The sequence below is a fragment of the Oncorhynchus clarkii genome, chromosome 2 (genome assembly GCF_045791955.1).
Source record: "Oncorhynchus clarkii lewisi isolate Uvic-CL-2024 chromosome 2, UVic_Ocla_1.0, whole genome shotgun sequence".
Classification (NCBI taxonomy): domain Eukaryota; kingdom Metazoa; phylum Chordata; class Actinopteri; order Salmoniformes; family Salmonidae; genus Oncorhynchus; species Oncorhynchus clarkii.
The window spans coordinates 85,359,974-85,385,051 of record NC_092148.1 but is presented as its reverse complement, the minus strand read 5'-3'; the positions used below and the strand labels follow the sequence as shown (position 1 = coordinate 85,385,051).

General features: G+C 44.4%; 2 protein-coding genes across 5 annotated transcripts in view; both read left to right on the top strand.

Annotated features, from left to right (window-relative positions):
- Positions 1 to 2,197, top strand: part of LOC139375337 (cryptochrome circadian regulator 2) — a 29,225-nt gene extending 27,028 nt beyond the window's left edge. For all 4 annotated transcript variants that reach the window (XM_071117033.1, XM_071117041.1, XM_071117058.1 and 1 more), the window contains one exon: positions 236 to 2,197. The gene's annotated coding sequence lies outside the window, so the exon portion shown is untranslated. The remainder of the gene's footprint in view (positions 1 to 235) is intronic.
- A 5,154-nt stretch (positions 2,198 to 7,351) lies between these two features.
- LOC139383002 (C-Jun-amino-terminal kinase-interacting protein 1-like) lies at positions 7,352 to 24,857 on the top strand. The gene is made up of 11 exons (XM_071127295.1): positions 7,352 to 7,456; positions 8,481 to 8,816; positions 14,712 to 14,805; positions 15,334 to 16,365; positions 16,696 to 16,771; positions 19,735 to 19,901; positions 20,361 to 20,464; positions 20,603 to 20,713; positions 22,836 to 22,906; positions 23,133 to 23,231; positions 23,387 to 24,857. Exons 2-11 carry the CDS (start codon positions 8,556 to 8,558, stop codon positions 23,457 to 23,459), a joined length of 2,088 nt encoding a protein of 695 aa, XP_070983396.1. The 5' UTR covers positions 7,352 to 7,456; positions 8,481 to 8,555; the 3' UTR covers positions 23,460 to 24,857.
- The last annotated feature ends 221 nt before the right edge of the window (positions 24,858 to 25,078 follow it).

Below are 25,078 nucleotides of genomic sequence, written 5' to 3'. Positions count from 1 at the left end.
ACAGTTTGCTCTCCACAGTCACACACAGTATGTGCACGCGTTCGCTTCGTGCTTCAACACTCTTAGTTGTTGTGGAAATATACCCATTATGCTGTTTACTTTCTGCATCTACGTCAAAAAAACGTCACACCTCTACCACCTATTGAGATGAGCTGCATCCTATCTACTGGTGATTTAATGAGGTGAGAGGAGTGTGATTTTAACTGAAGCTTTGGTATGTTGCCTGTGTCTTTAGGATCTTGCCATGTGGGATGGTGTATAACAGAAGTACATGGCAGAAGACCTCTGATGTCCTGCGCTCACCCCCTATCCTTGTGGCAAGACGAGTCACTTACACACACGCATACATACACACACACACACACACACACACACACACACACACAGAGCGTTTTACAAACCATAACCACTTTCTAAAATCTAAGAATAACAGCAACTCCAGATCAGTGTTAAAAACAGTACCATACTGGCTAATAATGTATGTGTATACAGCAAGGTTACAATGAAGTTTGTTATAAGAAGGTTAGTTCTTACACCTTTCAGCTTTCCTAATCTAGCATTTAAAAAAAAAATCAAAACATTTACCACAACATTTTATTAGTGTGTGAATAACCTCTTTAAGACTGCAATAGACCCTCAAAGATATTAACCTTAGCGTTAAGAACTCACCGGGCAATCTCAAACTGGGGGAAATGTTTTAAATCCCCCAAAAACTGAACACATAATAACAAAACACATGCGTGTAAATACACAGGCCATATGGTCTATAAAGATTTGATACGATTTTTATGTGCATTTCAAAGATGTGGATATGTGTTGCGAACAACCTCCATTCTCAGCATGTTCGTGTCTCTGATTCCACTGTCCATATATCTGTTTGCTATTTTGCTGTATGTTATTTTGACTTCTATCACAATGACGTGATTGGTCTGTAAACTAATATTTTGCCTGTGGCAGAGAATATATATTATCAATCAGTGAAATAACCAACAATTGTTGGTGCCCTTCATTAATTAAAGCTATAGAGAATCATATTCTATCAAACCTTACTGGAAAAAGAACGGCACCCACCTGTTTCTCCCCATCATGGGTAGTGAGGCGGCGGTCACACACGGATGAAAAATGCATATGCATCCGTCACTGTCCATTCACCTCATTTAAACTTCTCACATATAAGTTGCTTATGTAAAAAAACAATGTACGGACAAAACTGCTGATAGACATTTCTCATTTCTGTAGCACATCAACCTATAGAAAATCCTTTTGGCTCAATATGTTTTAGATTTTGTGAATCCATCGATCAGGCTACAACACTACAGTTAATGATAATGCTGTCTACTAATACAATAATGACCTGTTTCAATTAAATACCATATGTGTAAAGGATTTATATTAGTTCCTGCTATATTCTGTGTAAATCAGCCTTGTGTGTGTGTGTCTCTCTTTCTTTTTTATATATATATTATTGTTAAATATATCTTTGTCAAAACAAACATTACTTTCCCTTAAACCTTGGTAGCGTTAAGATCATTTTAAGTCCATTGGTAGGCAATTTGAGGAACAATGATCTTGGTGCCACACACATTTTGGGAACCCCCCCCCCCCCCCCCCCCCCCCAGTGTTGGGGAACAAGTTGAGTAGGAAATACTAACCGAGACGAACTCCATTTATATTTTCCATTAACACAGTCGCCATCTTCTAATCGTTGTGTCAGTCACCAACTATTGTACATCCCACGCAAAAGTGTACGTTCACTATAATTGAAGTTGCCATGATGAGCTTTTGTTGAGTAGTTGTATTTATTTGTTTTGAATTGTACAAAGGAGTTTATTTTCATTACAGCCCTGATAGAATTGTGACCCATTTCACTATTCTTGGTTGTAATTGTTTTATGGACCTGACTATCACGTTCTGGAATTCACTGTTGTAATGATGACAATAACTGTAGAAGATATAGTTTGTAATAAATGTCATTGCGTTGTATATTTACTGATGGATGGCTACAGCTCTTTTTCTTGAGGTGATGTCATTTAGTCACTGGAGGGCCACATGCAGTAGGTTGACACAGGAATATACTGGAAGTTAGGCATCTGGTAGACAAGATCGTATTGAATCTAAGGTCTAGGACTGAGCTAGAACTATTGTCGGCTGATCATATCTGTTAATTGATGCAACAAATAAAAATGCACTCCAACAACCTTTGTCTTGTGAAAATAGGATTGACTTACCGATTTGTAATGACTTATTTTGATTAATCAACATTTAACACTTTTAAGGCCTTAGGTTTGTTTATTTAATGGCTAGGCTAGGCTCAGATCAGTTATAGCTATAGAGGTAAATGGTGTCTTACTGTGCAGGCTAGTTGTAGTCTGTGAGGAGGAGGAGGTTTAACAGTGCTTTGTTGACCAGCAGTAACACTGACGTGATCTCCTCAGAGATCACTACTAATGGCCAGAGTCCTCTCTCTCTGTCTTTGTCTCCTGTTATCCACTCTGATAGAAACAAATGTATGGTTGTGTAACATCCTCTTACAGTAAAAGATAAATGGATGATTGACAAATGAGCTAAAGGCAGTCTTTTAAGTACCATTTTGATATCTGGTAAAGACATGTCCCAGTGAAACTGAAACTTGAGCTTCCCTGTACAGTATAATTATCCTAATCTGTAACTTGATAAACTAAAGACTGAGTGTATTGTTAGAGGGATGAACACAGACCCAGTTTAATTTACATGGCACAACAGTAAAGTAAATGTCACACTTTCATATTGGGATTTTACCCGCTGTTTCTTGTGAGGTTCAACGCTTGAGTTGATAGGAGTTAGTGTAAGTGTATTCACTTTTATAGGAGCTGTATTTTACAAGCCCTGCATGTGTTAGTGGCTAGCCAGTGTTGTAGTGTGTGTGCATGTCATGACTTGCCAATAGGGACAGCAAATCACATTATTTTAAACAGGATAGACTAGACGTATGTAAGCTGAAAAGTATCTCTGCTGCACCGTTACACATATCACAGTTTGTTCAGGGCATGAACCATACTACACAACCATACTACACAACAACACAGTGGAAGCCATGCTGTTCTAAGGGCCAGGGACCTTCCATGTCCTCCTCCCTCCGATCAAGATGATGAGAAGAAGACTCTTTCAGCAGCAGCTCCATTGATCCTGGCAGTCACCACTTCTCTTCCTTTAGCCTGCCCCGGTCACCACTTCCCTTCCTTTAGCCTGCCCCGGTCACCACTTCTCTTCCTTTAGCCTGCCCCGGTCACCACTTCTCTTCCTTTAGCCTGCCCCGGTCACCACTTCCCTTCCTTTAGCCTGCCCCGGTCACCACTTCTCTTCCTTTAGCCTGCCCTGGTCACCACTTCCCTTCCTTTAGCCTGCCCCGGTCACCACTTCTCTTCCTTTAGCCTGCCCCGGTCACCACTTCCCTTCCTTTAGCCTGCTCCGGTCACCACTTCCCTTCCTTTAGCCTGCCCCGGTCACCACTTCCCTTCCTTTAGCCTGCCCCGGTCACCACTTCCCTTCCTTTAGCCTGCCCCGGTCACCACTTCTCTTCCTTTAGCCTGCCCCGGTCACCACTTCCCTTCCTTTAGCCTGCCCCGGTCACCACTTCTCTTCCTTTAGCCTGCCCCGGTCACCACTTCTCTTCCTTTAGCCTGCCCCGGTCACCACTTCCCTTCCTTTAGCCTGCCCCGGTCACCACTTCCCTTCCTTTAGCCTGCCCCGGTCACCACTTCCCTTCCTTTAGCCTGCCCCGGTCACCACTTCTCTTCCTTTAGCCTGCCCCGGTCACCACTTCCCTTCCTTTAGCCTGCCCCGGTCACCACTTCTCTTCCTTTAGCCTGTCCCGGTCACCACTTCTCTTCCTTTAGCCTGCCCCGGTCACCACTTCCCTTCCTTTAGCCTGCCCCTGTCACCACTTCCCTTCCTTTAGCCTGCCCCGGTCACCACTTCCCTTCCTTTAGCCTGCCCCGGTCACCACTTCTCTTCCTTTAGCCTGCCCCGGTCACCACTTCCCTTCCTTTAGCCTGCCCCGGTCACCACTTCCCTTCCTTTAGCCTGCCCCGGTCACCACTTCCCTTCCTTTAGCCTGCCCCGGTCACCACTTCTCTTCCTTTAGCCTGCCCCGGTCACCACTTCCCTTCCTTTAGCCTGCCCCGGTCACCACTTCCCTTCCTTTAGCCTGCCCCGGTCACCACTTCCCTTCCTTTAGCCTGCCCCGGTCACCACTTCCCTTCCTTTAGCCTGCCCCGGTCACCACTTCCCTTCCTTTAGCCTGCCCCGGTCACCACTTCCCTTCCTTTAGCCTGCCCCGGTCACCACTTCTCTTCCTTTAGCCTGCCCCGGTCACCACTTCTCTTCCTTTAGCCTGCCCCGGTCACCACTTCCCTTCCTTTAGCCTGCCCCGGTCACCACTTCCCTTCCTTTAGCCTGCCCCGGTCACCACTTCCCTTCCTTTAGCCTGCCCCGGTCACCACTTCCCTTCCTTTAGCCTGCCCCGGTCACCACTTCCCTTCCTTTAGCCTGCCCCGGTCACCACTTCCCTTCCTTTAGCCTGCCCCGGTCACCACTTCTCTTCCTTTAGCCTGCCCCGGTCACCACTTCTCTTCCTTTAGCCTGCCCCGGTCACCACTTCTCTTCCTTTAGCCTGCCCCGGTCACCACTTCTCTTCCTTTAGCCTGCCCCGATCACCACTTCTCTTCCTTTAGCCTGCCCCGGTCACCACTTCCCTTCCTTTAGCCTGTGTATGGCTGGCTGTCCTGGGGAGGAGGAGGCAGGCAACCTGAGTAGAGCTGCATCGATCCAAGCCCTCCATCATACAGGAGGCAGGGCCTTACAGGAGGAGACCCTACCCAGCCAGGGTTGATGGGCTGGGGCTAAGAGGGTGAGTCTCTTCCCCCTCCCCAGTCTCACTACTCTCCATCAGGCAGGGCTGCACCTCCCCCATCCCATCATCCCCCAGTCATTATTGGGGCGGCAGGGTAGCCTAGTGGTTAGAGCGTTGGACTAGTAACCGGAAGGTTGCGAGTTCAAACCCCCGAGCTGACAAGGTACAAATCTGTCGTTCTGCCCCTGAACAGGCAGTTAACCCACTGTTCCCAGGCCGTCATTGAAAATAAGAATTTGTTCTTAACTGACTTGCCTGGCTAAATAAAGGTAAAATAAAAAAATAAATAAATACCAGACCAGAGGGGGAACACAAATACAGAGACCAAACAAGTGCCTTGGTGGAGCCAGTGGTGAAGACGAGATCTATGCTGTGTGGGAAATCAGCTGGTCTATCTTTTGACTGGATCCCTCGGTGTTTGTTTTATTAAGATACCCCTTCTTCCTGGGGTCCACACAAAATAGAGAACATGACAACTAACAAAACACTGATACACTGACAGACAAGGAAAGTCAAGCACATTTTAAATACAATGATATGCAAATTATACAAACAAAAGTACTAATAAAATGTGTGCATGTCCTCTGTCTTGTGGTGCTGATGCTGTAGTTGATGTGTGGGCCAGAGTGGATGGCGAGTGAAGAGGCTGGGAGGAAGTGTTTTAATTGCCTGTTGAATCGATCACTTCCTTGTCCCTCTGCCGGCCCTGCCCTGCTGATGTTACTCTGCCTCAGTCTGGCCATGGAGTACAACGAGGATGGAGTACAGTGGTTGGGGGAGGAGCATAGAGAGAAGTGGATGGAAGACCAGTGGGAGAAATGGTACAGAAGGGCTGCACTTCTAGAGTTAAACCAGGGTTGTATTCATTAGGGCAAAACGTAACAAAATGTTTTGCAATGGGAAAGCAAAAACAAGTGTTTTATTTTTGGACTACTTCAAGTGCTTCCATCCAGGTTTCAGTCTGTATTTTCCGTTTGGTGCCTAATTAATGTCTCAGGCAGAGTTATAGACCTTTACCTGTGGTAAAGATACTGTGCATAGTATCATCAGATGGTTATTTTCGAACAGGGTAACAACACAACCCAGGATGCCTTATTTGGGGACTCCCGAGTGGTGCAGTGGTCTAAGACACTCAGTGCAAGATGCGTCACTGTAGAGCCTGTTTTGAATCCAGGCTGCATCCGGCCGTGATTGGGAGTCCCATAGGGCAGTGTACAATTGGCCCAGCGTTGTCATTGTAAATAATAATTTCTTCTTAACTGACTTTCCTAGTTAAATATAAAAAATAAAGCATGATGGTGTGAAATCTGAGATATTAGCGGTTGTAGGATATTATGTCCAATGATGGACTGCTTCCTGGAAAACCTCTACTATGCCAAAAGTAGGACGCTTTAAAAAGTTGTACTAGGAAATGTCCACATTATGTAAACAAAGTATGTGCCGTAAATTCATGTATTTATCTGTAGAATTACAGATAACTGTGCTGCTAGTTTTACATAGTCGGTTTTATATTTGTTGTCAAGCTTTTCTGCACAATGCATATGAGAAATTAAGATAAACTATGTTTATGCTGCGCAGCTCTTTTTGAACATTAGTATTTATTCTGGGGTGTATTCATTACATCTCGCAACAGAAACCGATTTACTGTTTAAAAACCAAACGGAAGCAAACAAAACGGAGAGGTACCTATCTGAATTTGCCCAGTAGAAACTCTCGTTTACGTTGCAAACCGTTTTCCGTTTGCACCATAAGAAATGTTGTGCAACAAAATCGGCGTAATAAATACACACCTGGTAAGCAGAGGTGGGTAGTGAAACTCTGACTGGTGTAGTAATTGAAGAACCTCTTAAGCAGGACATGCAGCTGCCTTGTGTTCACCGGATTAGCAAACCAGCACATTTGCCATAAGTCCCAACTGCTTGGCAGTAATGCTCTATGATAATATACATGGAGGTCATACTAGTCTGTCTCTCTCGCTCTCTTTCTCTGTCTATCTCTCTTTCTTTGTCTCTGTCTCTTTCTCTCTTCTTTGTCTCTGTCTCTCTTTCTCTCTCTCTCTCTCTCTCTTTCTTTCTTTACAACAATTTGAATGTGTTCTAGGGTTTATTAGAGCATTTTGATATCGTCACAGATGGTAGTTCTCCTGGTAGTCCACCTGGTAGTCCTCCTGGTAGTTCACCTGGTAGTCCACCTGGTAGTTCTCCTGGTAGTCCACCTGGTAGTTCACCTGGTAGTCCACCTGGTAGTTCTCCTGGTAGTTCTCCTGGTAGTCCACCCGGCATGTAGACTAGAAGTATAATCTAGCAGTACCTTAGTATGACTGCCATTATAAAATGAAAGTATAACTAATCTGCAGACAGACACGCCTGTGATTACCCTTTGATTGATGTGTGTGACGTGTTGTGTGTTCTCCCCTCGCATTGATTTGTGACACAATGTGTGTGTGTGTCCAGGCTGACTCATGACATCAGCCTGGAGGAGTTTGAAGACGAGGATCTCTCCCAGGCCACAGAGATCACTGACGAGGCTGGAGCAAGCCTCAACTATGACAACCTTGACTCACAAGTAAGATAAACTACATGTACACACACCAGACCTGGGTTCAAATACTGTTTCAAGTTGTCAATTGGGCTGGGTTTGCAGTTTTTCGACTTATATTGGTCTATTATGCCAGGCAAGCTCATTCAAACACAGATAATATTTGAACTCAGTTCTGGTACACGCAGCCTCAAGCTCCTCTGCACCTGCTTCCCTCCATTAACTCCCACCGTCCTCCATTCTACCACAATGCACTCTGTTTGACTTGACTCTGCTGCAGTCTACTTTTCATAATATGAATATTCGTTATAGAGCGTTGAGATAAATGTTGCTCCCATCGTGTGATTTTATTTTGTGACTGTGAGAATGAGAGTAGCTGCAGCGATAGAAGAAACGGAGCAAAGTCCAGAGTAGGCCAAAGTCACTTATCAGATGAATGATTGCAGCCGGGGATAGTCCTGATACACATGTAGTCCAGAGCTAAGTCGATCTAACATATGACACGTCATTACAGCCTGGCCTTCAGCCTTTTAGCCATGCAGAGATTCTACAACACTAGCTGCTAGGGAGAACTGTCATTTTAATATCAGTCAAATGGAGTCCTCAGACCAGGCATTCGCTTTGGGGGGGTTGTAGGAGTTTTAGGATGGCATTGATGTAGCCTCAGTTAGGTTTGTGTACATCTTAATATTGTGTGGTTAATGAAATGATTCAGAATTATCATTAGATTTGACATCAGTGTAAAGACAGTCAGGGTGTTACACAGTGCTGTTGTATTCCTCACAGAACAAAACAATAGCCCAGCCCTGCCCTGCCTGTGTTTGTTTTCAGGGAGGTTTATCCTGCTACAGTATGATTGGATTAGAATAACATTACAGTGAGCATGAGAGAGAAAGAGCCACAGACTCTGCTGATGTCATTGCCGAGCCCCGATTGGCTGGCTCCGTCTCTGCTCTCTCCCCCTCCCTCTGCTCTCCTCCTCACTGAATCATTCTCTCTCTCTCTCTGCTGCAACGCTGCTGCAACGCTGCTGCTGTCTGGATCTTCCCAGGACCATGTGACGTGGCCAGCCAGTAGCGAGGCGGGGAAGACAGACGGGCGGGGGTTTAGGGAATTGCAGGCGGAGATGATCCACTTGGAGCTGATCGATGCTGAGGAGGATATCCAAGAGGAACAGGAGCACTGGGGCCTGATCCATGGTTTCCAAGACGACCACAGGCTCAACCAGGAAGAGAGAAGGGCCATTGTTTTAACGCCTGTCAGACAGAAACAGCCTAATGTCATAGAATCAGAATCTGCGGAACATCGGGTCACTATGGATACGTACAGGCCCAAGAGACCAACCACCCTAGCACTGTTTCCACAGCCTCAGCCTCCCAGGACTCAGGTGGGGGCTGTTTATTTCTACCCTGTGAGGACACAGATCATCAGATCGTCTGTTTGGTTAAAATAATGTTGGATTAGATACAGAATATGTTAAGATGTGTATCCAAACAGTAGAGGGCAGATCATAGATCATATTATGTCTGTTTGAACGATGAGATTTGACAGGATAGGATCTGTATAGGGGAATTGTAGAAGCTGGTAGCGTCCGAGCATCAATATACAGTAGAGATTCTGCTAATTTTCTCCTCTGTGAGTCCAGATCATCTGTTTGGTTTAAATCCTTCATGGGAGATCAGATAGAATGGGATCTGTATCGAAGGCAGTTCCCCAGGCACCGATATACAGACCTGTCATGTAAATGTCTGCATTGTAACTTAATGTCCTTGAATTAAAAGGATGATAAATTCTCATGCTTTGCCACCGTGTATTTGGATATCATAATGCTGCAACTCTTGTGGTTCTCAATCAAGGCGTTGTTACAGTAGAGGGAACGTTCAATCATGTGATACTGAATGGGCTTTTTCGCCCTCCATTTGACAGAGCCAGGGTTTACCACTGTGTATGTAGCATACGCTCCTGTCCTTGGTCTTTGCTGTCTGAAAATAGAACTGTCCTTCTGTGAGTCTGTCAGCTGAATGGCGACAGACAGGGAAGTAAGGGTGTGCTCACCAGTGATAACGATAGAAAAGGACAGGTCAGAGTCCGTCAGTGTCAGTCCAAGGATAGGGCCGTTTACAATGATAGTCCTATGTAGAAGGGGTAAAGGAATGATGATCAGCTTTCATCCCTTGCATCTTGTTGATCTGTTGAAGATCTTTGATCTTCCCCTCAGAATACACCTCTTGCCAGAGTGCTATCCTGTAGGCTACCAGTTATAAACCAGTATAAACCAGAAACCAGTTATCACCAGTTGTTAAAATGGTAAAGAAAAAGTTCAGAAAATATATTTCACAAGGACATCCATGATGAGCACAATGTCTTTCTGAGTATGTGTTGAAATTCACAGAAGATCAGGAAAGAGCAGGATAAGGTGTATGACCAGATGTAGGATAATAACCTGCTCCAGTATTCACTGTCAGGGTTCCTTCAGATAACCTAACATCACTTCCACCTCTAGGGAGGATGGAGAGAGGTCGTGTGTGTGTGTGTGTGTGTGTGTGTGTGTGTGTGTGTGTGTGTGTGTGTGTGTGTGTGTGTGTGTGTGTGTGTGTGTGTGTGTGTGTGTGTGTGTGTGTGTGTGTGTGTGTGTGTGTGTGTGGCAGAACTGGGTTCAAATAGCACTTGAAATCCTTAAAATACTTCAGCTGTGCTTGTTTACCCTTGCCTGGTTTAATGGACCAATAGCATAGTCCCAAAACATGAAACACCGCTCCTATGGCACTCTAGGCAGACTAAAGCAAATGCTAAACATATTTGAAAGATTTCAAATTGTATTTGAACCCATGGCAACATGGTCCATGAGGAAGATAGAGGGATGCCTGTGTGGATGCTGTTCCTCAGGCAGTGTAATCCTTAATTCTGTCCCTGTCAGTCCTGGTCACGTCTCTGTGTGTGGCACGTCCTGAACTCTACTCCTGAGTCCTGCTGCTGCTGGTGAGTCGTGATCTCACCCTGTGTTGGGGTTAGGAGGAGGATTAGGATTAGGTTTACCATGTTTTAAGTCTCACTCTTACTCTGTCAGAGTGATAGCCTGGTACAGACAGAGACACTTCATTAAGGAGCTAATCTCAAGAACTGTGGAATAGACAGTGAAAGCTTGATTCAGACTGCTTGCTCTGGTCCCAGATATGTTTCTGCTGTAGCAAGGCTGCACTTAGCCTGGTCCCAGATCTGTTATCTGAATGTTGGTACTGCCTGTTTTCAGATCCCCCTCCAGATTAAGTGTCTATATGCCACACCCAGTCAGGTTTATAATGTGTTCAAGTACATTGGAGGATTTAGCGTTTGTTTAGACTAGAGAGAGGGACTCCCAGCCAATATGTCACCCAGTCCCTTGAGATAGGGCTGCTATCAGACTCTTATTATGCTAAATACTGCACAAATTAAACACCTCCCCTTCCCTAAAACATGTGTACATTTTGGGCTATAAATTGTGTCTTTCTGTTTTATGTTAATGCTAAAATATGTATTCTATTCTACTGAGGCATTTACTTTATGTTCGTATTCTTATCTTGTATTATTTCTTATTGATTTCGCATTGTCGTGAAGGAACCTGCGAATAAGCATATTGTTGGACGTTGTATCCCACATGTATCCCGTACATACGACTAATTCAACTTGAAACTATAGAGATTCCACTCTTAACTGTGCCAGGTGATTTGTTCAAGATCTCAAAAGACCTGTATCTCTCAGAGGAAATATGTCTAGGTTGTAGCGTGGGCTAACCTGTCGGTGCCATGACTCAGATTACACAGTGGATGGTTATCAGCTGCTGGGGTTGCTGTGGACAGGAGGAAGGAGGGCGAAGTCTTCCGGGGGTGGTTTGTAAAGCTAGGCTCAAATGATGCGTAACCTTACTGGAGACGTGAAGACTTGTTAGCTACCAGAGGGCCCACACAGTAAGTATTGAGTTTGATACCCGGTGGATTTCATAAACTCTAAAATGACTCTCCTTTATTTCATAAATATAACCAATTCGTCACGACGAACATTTCAACATCAAACTGTTCTATCAGCACACACACACACACCAAAGAAACACATACACACTCTCTCTTTCCTCCGGTTCTGGGGCAGGGTAACCATGGTAACCGTGCCAGTGCCCGTCAGCAGCAGCTGCATTACCACAGTGAGTCAGCACCATCACTGTGAATGGTCTCTATGACAGACAGTGAGCTGTGTTAGTGTAGGAGCCTTGACTTCCTCCTCTTCACTGGTTCATTCCTGATTCATCTTCCTGGCAGACGGATCTGATTGTGTTGGCGTGTGTGATGTCATCAGGGCTTGGTTAGTCTCGCCAGAGCCATATATTTAGATGGGTTTAGATTTAGGTGGATCTGGTTCTTCATTTGGCTGCAGGAAGCTGTAACTGAGGCTAGGGCTGGGTATATGTGATTGGAAACTGAGACAGTCATTGATCGTAGTGCTGCTTGGCTTAAATAGCTGTGGACTGGGCTGGATGGGGCTGGCTCTCTGGTAATAATACAAAACAAAACAACACTCGGGCGTTCTAACAACCACTCCTTTTGTGTGTGTGTGCACTGTACACACATTCCCCTTGCTAACGTGCAGAACAGAGACGCTACCTCTGGTAAACCGAGGGGTGTGGGTGTGTGTCTTTTTGTCAATAACAGCCGGTGCGCAATGTCTAATATTAAAGAAGTCTTGAGGTAATGCTCGCCTGAGGTAGAGTACCTTATGATAAGCTGTCGACGACACTATCTACCAAGAGAGTCCTCATCTGTATTATTAGTAGCTGTCTATTTACCACCACAAAGCGAAGCTGGCACTAAGACCTCTCTCAACTAACTCTATAAGGCCATAAGCAAAGAAGAAAATGCTCACCCAGAAGCGGCGCTCCTAGTGGCCAGGGACTTTAATGCAGGCAAACTTAAATCAGTGCAACCAGGTGAAAAAAAATCTGAGACCACCTTTACTCCACACACAGAGATGTATACAAAGCTCTCCCCCGCCCTCCATTTGGCAAATCTAACCACAATTCTATCACTGGATTATGTCCCGGGATTCATCCAATGGCATTGAGGAATATACCACCTCAGTCATCGGATTCATAAATAAGTGCATCGATGACTTCGTCCCCACAGTGACTGTACGTACATATCCCAACCAGAAGCCATGGATTACAGGCAACATCCGCATCGAGCTAAAGGCTAGAGCTGATGCTTTCAAGGAGCGGGAGACTAATCCGGATGCTTATAAGAAATCCCGCTATGCCCTCAGACGAACCATCAAACAAGCAAAGCATCAATACAGGATTAAGATTGAATCCTACTACACCGGCTCTGACACTCATCGGATGTGGCAGGGCTTGAAAACTATTATGGACTACAAAGGGAAACCCAGACGAGATGCCCAGTGACGCAAGCCTACCAGACGAGCTAAATGCCTTTTATGCTCGCTTCGAGGCAAGCAACACTGAAGAGCATTACCGAGAGCATTATCACACAGTCATCCAGAACAGCACCAGCTGTTCTGGATGACTGTGTGATAATGCTCTCGGTAGTCAATGTGAACAAAACCTTTAAACAGGTCAATATTCACCAAGCTGCGGGGCCAGACGGATTACCAGGACGTGCACTCAAAGCATGCGCGGACCAACTGTCAAGTGTCTTCACTGACATTTTCAACCTCTCCCTGACAAGTCTGTAATACCGACATGTTTCAAGCAGACTACCATAGTTCCCTGTGCCCAAGGAAGCAAAGGTAACCTGCCTAAATTATTACTGCCCCGTGGCACTCACATCGGTAGCCATGAAGTGCTTTGAAAGGCTGGTCATGGCTCACATCAACAGCATCCTCCCACACTCCACACCCCCCCTTCTCACCTGCACAAAAGCTCTAGCTATGTGAGAATGCTGTTCAGCCACTACAGCTCAGCGTTCAACACCAAAGTGCCATGAAGCTCATCAATAAGCTAAGGACTCTGATCCTTAACACTGGGGCCCCTCAGGGGTGTGTACTTAGTCCCCTCCTGTATTCCCTGTTCACCCACGACTGCGTGGCCAAACACGACCCCAACACCATCATTAAGTTTGCTGACTACACAACAGTGGTAGGCCTGATCACCGACAATGATGAGATGGCATATAGGGAGGAGGTCAGAAACTGGCAGTGTGGTGCCAGGACAACACCCTCTGCCTCAATGTGATCAAGACAAAGGAGCTGTTTGTGAACTACGGGAAAAGACGGGCCGAACAGGCCCCCATTAACATCGACGGGGCTGTAGTGGAGTGGGTCGAGAGTTTCAAGTTCCTTGATGTCCACATCACCAATGAACTATCATGGTCCAAACACACCAAGACTGTCGTAAAGAGGGCACGACAAAACCTTTTCTCCCTCAGGAGACTGAGAAGATTTTGCATGGGCCCCCAGATCTTCAAAAGGTTCTACAGCTGCACCATCGAGAACATCCTGACCGGTTGCATCACCGCCTGGTATGACAACTGCTCGGCATCTGACCATAAGGCGCTACAGAGGGTAGTGCGAACGGCCCAGTACATCACTGGGGCCAAGCTTCCCGCCATCCAGGACCTATATAATAGGCGGTGTCAGAGGAAAGCTCATAAAATTGTCTGAGACTCGAGTCACCCAAGTTATAGACTGTTTTCTCTGCTACCGCATGGCAAGCAGTACCGGTGCACCAAGTCTAGGACCAAAAGGCTCCTCGACAGCTTCTACCCCCAAGCCATTAGACTGCTGAACAATTCATAAAAATCATCACCGGACAATTTACATTTACCCCCCCCCCCCTCCCTCTTGTACACTGCTGCTACTCGCTGTTTGTTTGTTACCTATGCATATTCACTTCGCCCCCACCTACATGTACAGATTCCCTCAACTGGCCTATACCTCCGCACACTGACTCGGTACCGGTGACCCCTGTATATAGCCTCGTTATTCTTATTGTTACTTTTTATTATAACTTTTTTTTTGCCTACTTGGTAAATATTTTCTTCTTCTTGAACTGCACTGTTGGTTAAGGGCTTGTAAGTGAGAATTTCACGGTAAAGTCTGCACTTGTTATATTCGGCGCATGTGGAAAATCAAGTTTGATTTTTATGTAATGTTTATCAAATTAAAATGTATCTCTCTCCCCCTTCTCTCTTTCTCTTCCTCTTCTCTCTCTCCCCCTTCTCTCTCTCTCTCCCCCTTCTCTCTCCCTCTCTCCCCCCCTTCTCTCTCCCTCTCTCTCTCTCTGTCTGTAATATCATTGTAGGACAAGGACACTATTAACAACAATTCGTTTGGAAAGAAGGACACGTGGAAGGAGAATGTATCAAACTCAAACTCCTCCTCCCCCCATATAACAGGTGAGAATGGGATATCCACCGGTTTAAAGCATAACCATGTACTGGTAGACAGTACCTGTTTTTAGAATAATACCAACATCAACTTTAAACAAAGCAACAAAGTTTGATTTTGCAGAAGTGAAAGTATTAAGTATGATATTTGTCTAGACATGTTTTATTTCATGTCAATGAGCACAGAGTAATTGCACATATTGTAGCCAATGCGGCAGTATTTCATTATACTCTAATCCGCTCATTCCTTCATAAGATGACTGGGCCTAGACCATGACTTGAACACTCATCACAGTCATAATCCTTAAAATGCGCAAGAAATAGAACATGTAAGCCCAGCGGCTTCTCAATATTCTCATATTTCTGTATGACAGATTCAAAACCCACCAATGGCTCTCATTATGAAACTCTATACAGTATGCAGAATGGATCTTATTATTACTGTAGCCCTTAATAATCCTTCACTGTAAAGTTTGGTGACAAATGAATAATATTTTGTTTGTGTTGTTGTTGTTGCGTGCCTCGTTTGTGTTAAAGGGGATCCCACTAATGAGCAGGTGAATGACGAGGCTGTCCAGCAGCACAACGGTGACGGCTCTGTGGCCAAACCACCACCAAACAGAGGGAAAGAGCAGGCAGTCAAGGCACACAACAAGGACTACTCCACGTTCATCTCACACGGAGTTACAGAAACACGAGGCCGACAGCGAGACGCCAAACAGCGGAATAAGAAGCCCTCTGCTGCTCCACACAACCAGGTTACAGCAGCAAAACCCAAAGCTGGCAGCATGAGAGACACGGCTGTGGAGGGGGATAAGAATAGGGATGGTAGCAGTGGGCGAGGAGGAGGACCTGGGCGAGGTCAGGTTCGGGGGTGCAGCCAGGAGGAGGAGCGCCAGCCAGAGGCCACCGAGGAGATCTACCTGACCCCGGTACACCAGAAGAACCCTGACACTGACTGTGACACTGACCGTCCCTTCCTGTCTCAGAGCAGTGAGGGCAATCGCATGTCTATCAGCTCTGATGCAGAGGGACCCCCAGCATACACAAACACCACCCTCCCTGACCGAACAAACCCCTCCATCAGCGAGGAGGACGAGGTCTACCTGCACCCCTCTGCACCTCCTCCACGCTCCTCCTCCTCGTGCCTTAGGCCATCCGTCAGTGAGGGAGGGGACCGGGACAGGGGGATGTGGGACAGGGGCTCTAAGTCTAGATCTAAGGGGGGGTCGGGGGCTCTGCGAACTGCACACACTCAGAGCTCCGAGGCTGATGGCCTGTCTTATGACTCTGTCAAGTACACCCTAGTGGTGGACGAGCACGCCCAGCTAGAACTGGTGAGCTTGAAGCAGTGCTACCATAGCTACAGTGAGGACAGCGACACAGAGACGGTGTATGAGTCAGCCAACGAGGAGGACTATGAGGTGGATCACAGCGAGCTGAAAAGAGAAAGGAGAAAGTCATCCCGCCTGTCCAGGGCTTCTTCATCCTCTGAGGCAGGTGTTGGCGGGGGACCTCGAACACGCAAGTTCCTCAATGTGTTTGTGAACGGACGTTTACACTCTTCCGGTGAGTTCTGTGACCGGCTGCTGCCATCCTTTTTTAACATTTTATTTTTAAACCTTTATTGAACCAGGAAGTCTCTTGGGATGAATAACCTTTTTTCGAAGGAGACCTGGCTTAAGGTTATGCTGTTTCTCAGTTGTATTGCAATTACATTGAAACCATATTTGTGAAGGAAGAGTGCTAAGATTACCACTACCACACAGGAACTACAAAGGTTAAAGAATGACCAGAGTCAACATGATAAAAAGACCAAAGTCACTCCTGTATCAAGATGTTTGGACACTACTAATGTGATAGTGCCGTGAAGCTCCTCTCCTGCCTTGTGTCCTCCAGGTGCAGAGTCCTTTGGCCTGTTCTCCTGTGTGTTAGACGGGATAGAGCAAGAGCAGAGCCACAGAGCTGTGTTCAGGTGAGACATTGTTTGGGGTTACTCTGTACAATACCTTCATGAATAAGCCATTATACAGTGCATTCTGGAAAGTATTCAGACCCCTTGACTTTTTCCACATTTAGTTGCTTTCCATTTTATTCTAAAATTGATTAAATTGTTTTTTCCCCCTCGTCAATCTACACACAATACCCCATAATGACAAAGCAAAAACAGGTTTTAAACATTTTTACAAATGTTAAAAATGTAAAAATTCATATCATATTTACATATACTATCGTTCAAAAGTTTGGGGTCACTTAGAAATGTCCTTGTTTTTCATGAAAACATACATGAAATGAGTTGCAAAATGAATAGGAAATATAGTCAAGTTGTTGACAAGGTTATAAATAATGATTTTTAACTGAAATAATAATTGTGTCCTTCAAACTTTGCTTTCGTCAAAGAATCCTCCATGTGCAGCAATTACAGCCTTGCAGAACTTTGGTATTGTAGTTGTCAATTTGTTGAGGTAATCTGAAGAGATTTCACCTCACGCTTCCTGAAGCACCTCCCACAAGTTGATTTGGCTTGGGCTTAATGGGAACTTCTTACCATACGATCAAGCTGCTCCCACAACAGCTCAATAGGGTTGAGATCCGGTGACTGTGCTGGCCACTCCATTATAGACAGAATACCAGCAGACTGCCTCTTCCCTAAATAGTTCTTGCAGAGTTTCGAGCTGCGCTTTGGGTCATTGTCCTGTTGTAGGAGGAAATTGGCTACAATTAAGCACCGTCCACAGGGTATGGCATGGCGTTGCAAAATGGAGTGATAGCCTTCCTTCTTCAAGATCCCTTTTACCCTGTACAAATCTCTCTATTTACCATCACCAATGCACCCCCAGACCATCACGTTGTCTCCACCATGCTGACAGATGGCGTCAAGCACTCCTCCAGCATCTTTTCATTTTTCTGCGTCTCACGAATGTTCTTCTTTGTGATCCGAAACCTCAAACTTTTATTTGTCTGTACATAACACTGTTTTCCAATGTTCCTCTGTCCAGTGTCTGTGTTATTTTGTCCATCTTTATATTTTATTTTTATTGGCCAGTCTGAGATATGGCTTTTTCTTTGCAACTCTGGCGAGAAGGCCAGCATCCCGGAGTCGCCTCTTCACTGCTGACGTTGAGACTGGTGTTTTGCGGGTACTAATTAATGAAGCTGCCAGTTGAGGACTTGTGAGGCGTCTGTTTCTCAAACTAGAAACTCTAATGTACTTGTCCTCTGCTCAGTTGTGCACCGGGGCCTCCCACTTCTCTTTCTATTCTGGTTAGAGCCAGTTTGCGCTGTTCTGTGACGGAAGTAGTACACAGCGTTGTACGAGATATTCAGTTTCTTGGCAATTTCTCGCATGGAATAGCCTTCATTTCTCAGAACAATAATAGACTGACGGGTTTCAGAAGAAAGGTCTTTGTTTCTGTCCATTTTGAGTCTGTAATCGAACCCACAAATGCTGATGCTCCAGATACTCAACGAGTCTAAAGAAGGACAGTTTTATTGCTTCTTTAATCAGGACAACAGTTTTCAGCTGTGCTAACATAATTGCAAAAGGGTTTTATAATTATCAATTAGCCTTTTAAAATGCTAAACTTGGATGAGCTAGCACAACATGCCATTAGAACACAGGAGTGATGGTTGCTGATTATGGCCTCTGTAAACGTGGGTAGATATTCCATTAAAAATCAGCCGTTTCCAGCTACAATAGTAATTTACAACATTAACAATGTCTACATTGTATTTCTGATCAGTTTGATGTTATTTTAATGGACAACATTTTTAGCTTTTCTTTCAAAAACGAGGACATTTATAAGTGACCCCAAACTTTTGAACGGTAGTGTATGTATTCAGACCCTTTACTCAGTACTTTGTTGCAGCAACTTTGGCAGCGATTACAGCCTTGAGTCTTGTATTTGGGGAGTTTCTCCCATTCTTCTCTGCAGATCCTCTCAAGCTATTTTCTGGTCTCTCCAGAAATGTTTGATCAGGTTCAAGTCCGGGCTCTGGCTGGGCCATTCAAGGACATTGAGACTTGTCCTGAAGCCACTCCTGCGTTGTCTTGGCTGTGTGCTTAGGGTCGTTGTCCTGTTGGAAGGTGAACCTTTGCCCCAGTCTGAGGTCCTGCGCACTCTAGAGCAGGTTTTCATCAAGGATCTCTCTGTACTTTGCTCCATTCATCTTTCCCTCGAACCTGACCAATCTCCCAGTCCCTGCCACTGAAAAACATCAGTTTTTGCTCTGACATGCACTGTCAACTTTGGGACCTTATATAGACAGGTGTGTGCCTTTCCAAATCATGTCCAATCATTTTAATTTACCACATGTGGACTCCATTCAAGTTGTAGAACAGGATGATCAATGGAAACAGGATGAGCTCAATTTCGAGTCTCTTAGCAAAGGGTCTGAATACTTGTGTAAATAAAGTATTTTTTATTTTATTTCTAAAAACCTGTTTTCACTTTGGCATTATGGGGAATTGTGTGTAGATTGATGTGGAACATGTTTTCTTTAATCCATTTTAGAATAAGGTTGTAACGTAACAAAATGTGGGGGAAAAGGAAGGGGTCTGAAAACTTTCCAAATGCTCTGTACATGGGTTCTACATATATATGAATGCATAAAGCAATCTTACACAGGGTCCTCCTTCACGAGCTGACAAACGCATTAAAGATTCATTACATGGATAAACATCAAACACAACATCATAATGGTCTCACATTTAGCTAGTGTCCTCATGTAATCACTACCTCGTTAGCAAGATATTCCATGCTCGCAGTGTTTAATTTGCATCCACTATGGAGTGGGTTTCCTTCCCACTGTGCTCCTGCTTGCTCTTTGGGTGTAGGCTGGGTTACTGTAAAGAACTTTGTGACAACTGGTAAAACTGACTTTCTAAATACATTTGATTGATTTATTGATTAACCATGCTGTCTGTGTGATTGACAGGTTTGTCCCTCGCCATGACGATGAGCTGGAGCTAGAGGTGGATGACCCCCTACTGATGGAGGCTCAGGCTGATGACCTGTGGTGTAAGGCCTACAACATGAGGACTGGGGCCAGCGGCATCTTCCCTGCCTACTACGCTGCCAAGGTCACACAGGAACAAAGCAAAGGTATCAAATATGGTTTATTTCATCCATTATACTGGCTCTGAACATAGCAAAGGTAATGCCATCAATACACTTTGGGCATCAATGTTTGGTTATAGGATCAGTAAGGGCATTCTAAAAAATGCCTGAAATAAATTAGCCTGGGTGCCAGTCTGTTCATGCTCTCTTGCCAACTCCTTGCCACTCACTGTCATGCCAAACATGTTTGCCAGTTGGAGTTGGCGTTTTGGCACAAGAGCACGAACAGGATAGGATCTTTAAATAGTATTACTTGGCTTTGAATGAACCTCTACTGTATACTGTGCTGATGAAATTAAATCTGTGTGGACCACCATTGAATGTTATTGAACTTTGTCTTTGCCCTTGTCTTACCCAAATAATTCAGCTTTTCACTGCTATTAATATCAGTATGTAATGCTCCTAACTGTAAATCAAACCGTTCTCTCCTCTTATATCAATTAGATGACAAAGATGACTGGGTTGACAGATTCCGTGTGAAGTTCCTAGGCTCTGTTAACGTACCGTACCACAAAGGCAACGATGTGCTTTGTGCTGCTATGCAAAAGGTAGAGTATCTAAACCCTCCTTTCACAGTCCTTATTTGGAATAATACAGGAGGAATGTGATCTGGAAGCTAAGTGTACTTACAGCCAAGTAAACACCGTATTTGAATCTGACTATGTTGGTCCTGTTTCTGTCAACAGATTGCTACCAACCGGCGGATGACCATGCAGCCTCCCTCTACATGTGTTCTGGAGATCAACATGAAGGGGGTGAAGATCATAGTGCAAGATGAATGCAGGACCTCGGAAAGAGTATGTCTTCTCTTAAACCCTAAAATGCCCTTATTCCATGACTGCTAACATCAATGCGTGTTCACAGTGCTTCATTGTTATTGGTTTATGCATCAGTGTTCAAGACGCATGTTTCATTTGGATTAGCTAGATATTTATTTATTTATTTAACCTTTATTTAACTAGGCAAGTGAGTTAAGAACAAATTCTTATTTACAATGACTGCCTAGGAACAGTGGGTTTAGCTCGGGGATTTGATCTTGTAACCTTTTGGTTACTGACCCAACACTCTACCACTAGGTTACCTGCCACCCCTACATGTTGTGGGATGGAATTTTGTAGTCAGACTTTTGTAGTTAATCAATCCCACGAGTCATACATATATTAGTCATGTTGCAAAGTACAATTCTGGAGTGTTTCTGTGGAAGCTACGGTGTAACTGGGCACTGCCAGTCTGTTAGCAGGATGGGCACTGCCAGTCTGTTAGCAGGGTGGGCACTGCCAGTCTGTTAGCAGGGTGGACACTGCCAGTCTGTTAGCAGGGTGAAGACGTCCAGTCTGGTAGCAGGGTGGGCACTGCCAGTCTGTTAGCATGGTGAATACGTCCAGTCTGTTAGCAGGGTGGGCACTGCCAGTCTGTTAGCATGGTGAAGACTTCCAGTCTGTTAGCAGGGTGGCCACTGCCAGTCTGTTAGCATGGTGAAGACTTCCAGCCTGTTAGCAGGGTGGCCACTGCCAGTCTGTTAGCATGGTGAAGACTTCCAGTCTGTTAGTGGGGTGGACACTGTCGGTCTTTAGTGGAAGCAGCAGTCTGTTAGCAGGGTGGGACACTGCCAGTGTACACCCTGCTAACAGACTGGCAGTGTCCCACCCTGCTAACAGACTGCTGCTTCCACTAAAGACCGACAGTGTCTAGTCTTTAGTGGAAGCAGCAGTATGTTTGCAAGATGGAAACTGCCAGTCTGTTAGCAGGGTGGACACTGCCAATCTTTAGTGGAAGCAGCAGTCTGTTAGTAGGGTGGACACTGCCAATCTTTAGTGGAAGCAGCAGTATGTTACCAGGGTGGACACTGCCAGTCTTTAGTGGAAGCAGCAGTATGTTAGCAGGGTGGACACTGCCAGTCTGTTAGTTGGGTGGACACTGCCAGTCTTTAGTGGAAGCAGCAGTATGTTAGTAAGGTGGACACTGCCAATCTTTAGTGGAAGCAGCAGTCTGTTAGTAAGGTGGACACTGCCAATCTTTTGTGGAAGCAGCAGTCTGTTAGTAAGGTGGACACTGCCAGTCTGTTAGTAGGGTGTACACTGCCAATCTTTAGTGGAATCAGCAGTATGTTAGTAAGGTGGACACTGCCAATCTTTAGTGGAAGCAGCAGTATGTTAGTAAGGTGGACACTGCCAGTCTGTTAGTAGGGTGGACACTGCCAATCTTTAGTGGAAGCAGCAGTATGTTAGTAAGGTGGACACTGCCAATCTTTAGTGGAAGCAGCAGTATGTTAGTAAGGTGGACACTGCCAATCTTTAGTGGAAGCAGCAGTCTGTTAATAAGGTGGACACTGCCAATCTTTAGTGGAAGCAGCAGTCTGTTAGTGGGGTGGACACTGCCAATCTTTAATGGAAACAGCAGTCTGTTAGTGGGGTGGACACTGCCAGTCTTTAGTGGAAGCAGCAGTCTGTTAGCAGGGTGGACACTGCCCTCGTGAGGATGTTTGGGATACTGTGGTAGCCAGTTACATACCACACTCTTGCATAAAGACCACTCAGTTTTAAGACTTTTTAATCCTCCTCACTCGTGGTGCACCGGCAGTGTGCCCTTTTGGACAGGTTTACTGTATGAACAAGCTCTCAGACACAGACCATAGAGTCTCAGCCTAATATTAGGTTGTGTTTTTACTAGTATGGCCTGCGTGTCAGTCTGTTTCTGATGATTGAATTGCCATGTCAAACATGAGCAGAAACAGATGGGCTTCCATGCTAGTATGATGCATTCACTCAGGCCCATAGCCACTGTGCCCATAAAAATAGAATGAGTAGGCTACATTCTATGAGTACTTGTTCTAATTCTAGAACTGTACCGTCTCTGACATCACACTCTAGTGCAGGAACTGACGGTAACTATCTCTAATCTCTATGTATATTTTCACAGGGGGATAAGTGCTTTCACTTTTTTCAGCTTAAGAACATCTCCTTTTGCGGCTGTCACCCAAAACATAACAAGTGAGTAAATGAACTATCATGACACATGCTAAACTAAGGAAGTAATTCAACTTAAAGATTTTTGAATACTGTATGAAAGCAGATTCATTGCATAAAGAAATATGGGTGTTTAAAAAGCTGTAACTCAAGGATACAAAGACGAGCAATTGAGAGTTGCTTCTCAACTCTAGACACTGTATCTGGAGCATATTGCATCGTGTCTCTCCCATTGCTCTCTCCCATCCAGGTATTTTGGATTCATCACTAAACATCCTGATCATCAGCGGTTTGCTTGTCATGTATTCATGTCAGACGACTCCATGATGCCCCTAGCTGAGTCTGTCGGGTAATCTCTCATCCTTTCTCTCTGCCACCCCTTCTTACTATCCACATATGCTAATGAACATGTACATCACACTGTTTATATTACACATTTTTCTATTAACAAATTACTACTGACTATTTTTACCTAACTCCTCTTTGTTGTTCCTATACATATAGGAAAGCCTTCCAACTGTACTACAAGGAAACTGTGGGCTACTCCTGCCCAACAGAGGACATCTTCATTGAATAGCGTTCTCTCAATAGTATATTTCTCCAATATTGTGTTATGATGAAACAACTTGCATGGTGGATTTTAAACTGCATTGAATGGTAACGCTTTGGCCGACTCCTAAAATAAATCTTTACAATATGCCAGTAAATAACCATTTAGTAATACTGATCTGCAACACAATCTACTTGGTGCAGCTTTCTACTCACTGCCATGTTTCTACAGAACAAACATGTCTACAGAAATACCCAAGCTAAAGCATTACCGGTCCCATCCAAAAGAGCCTACATGTATCTTCCTCACAAAGGTTATTGGCCAAAAGTACAGTACTGTTAACTGTAAAGTGTGCAGCCAAATGTGAGAACAGGTACTACAGTGCAGAGAAACCAACAAGTAGTTACAGATCACACTCAATATCAAGATAGAATATGTTTGTGGCTTTATGAGCTATTCCAAATGATATGAGATCACTATCAAGTCACCTGGAAACCTCGTCTCTGTACGGAGGAAGACAGTGACAGTGATTTCAATCTGTCTACGTGTCCCTGGACTGTTTTTAGTGTCACACTGTTTGATTTCAGATTCAGTTAGTATATATGTTGGAAAGTTTATTTATGGACTAATAGTCCATCACATCATAACAGGCTTTAAATTAAATGCAGTCCGTCAGTGCATTCTCACCAATTAACTATGTGAAAATGAACTCTGACTAGGGCTTGTCATCTATCTGCCAATACCAAAAAGGTGAATTAACTCTTATTTTTTTACTGTATTGAAAGGAATGTAATTTCAATTAAGAAATATAAAAATAGTAGTCTGTTATTGAAGAATCAATGTATATCGGTGGGTAAGCAGGTGTAAGTTAAGGATGGTATCCTAATAACATTGTTTCCTACCTAATTCAATCACGCTCTATCACATTCTATGTGTGGAATTCTATCCGGGTGACCCTTGAAAATGACAATCTACAGACAAAAAAGCCCTATGTATTAACACTTACTCCTACTGTAACTTGGAAACAATGTTTGGCCAAAATTGTATGGTGGAATTACTGTATAAGGAAAATATTTCAACAAGTATGATCTTGGCATCACTGTGGTCTTACCACTTTAAAAGTCATCCAGAAGGCACTTTTTCTAAAAATCTAAACCACAAGTAGTGCCTATTTTCTAATTATTGTGATTACTGTTTACAGTATGTATTTCCTTTTTATTTGAGATGGTTCTGGCACTGTGGGACAGATGTATTACCTGTACAATAGAAATATGCTGTTTGTAAATGAAATGTCCTACAGTAGGTTTGATCAAACCCTGTGTGTATTGCATGATATCAATGTCAAACAAAACAATGTAGAGAAAGACTCAGGAGGTCAATTCTTGTCATTAAATCTGAAGGTGTTTACATCTTCTCTGAAACTCAGTCGGGGTCTCAATTACTGTTGAAAGTTAGACTAGTAGAATACAAAAGGTGCCGTTTTGAATTTTGGTTGTCCATTAGCAGTTTTCCTCTTGTTATGTCAGTCACTCAATTAGCTCATGTCAGCTAAATATATTTTGATTGGTAAATAATAATCTAGCGACCAACTATCTAAACTTGTAGTAATCATGGTCGAAATACCGACCGGGGTGCCCCCATTGATT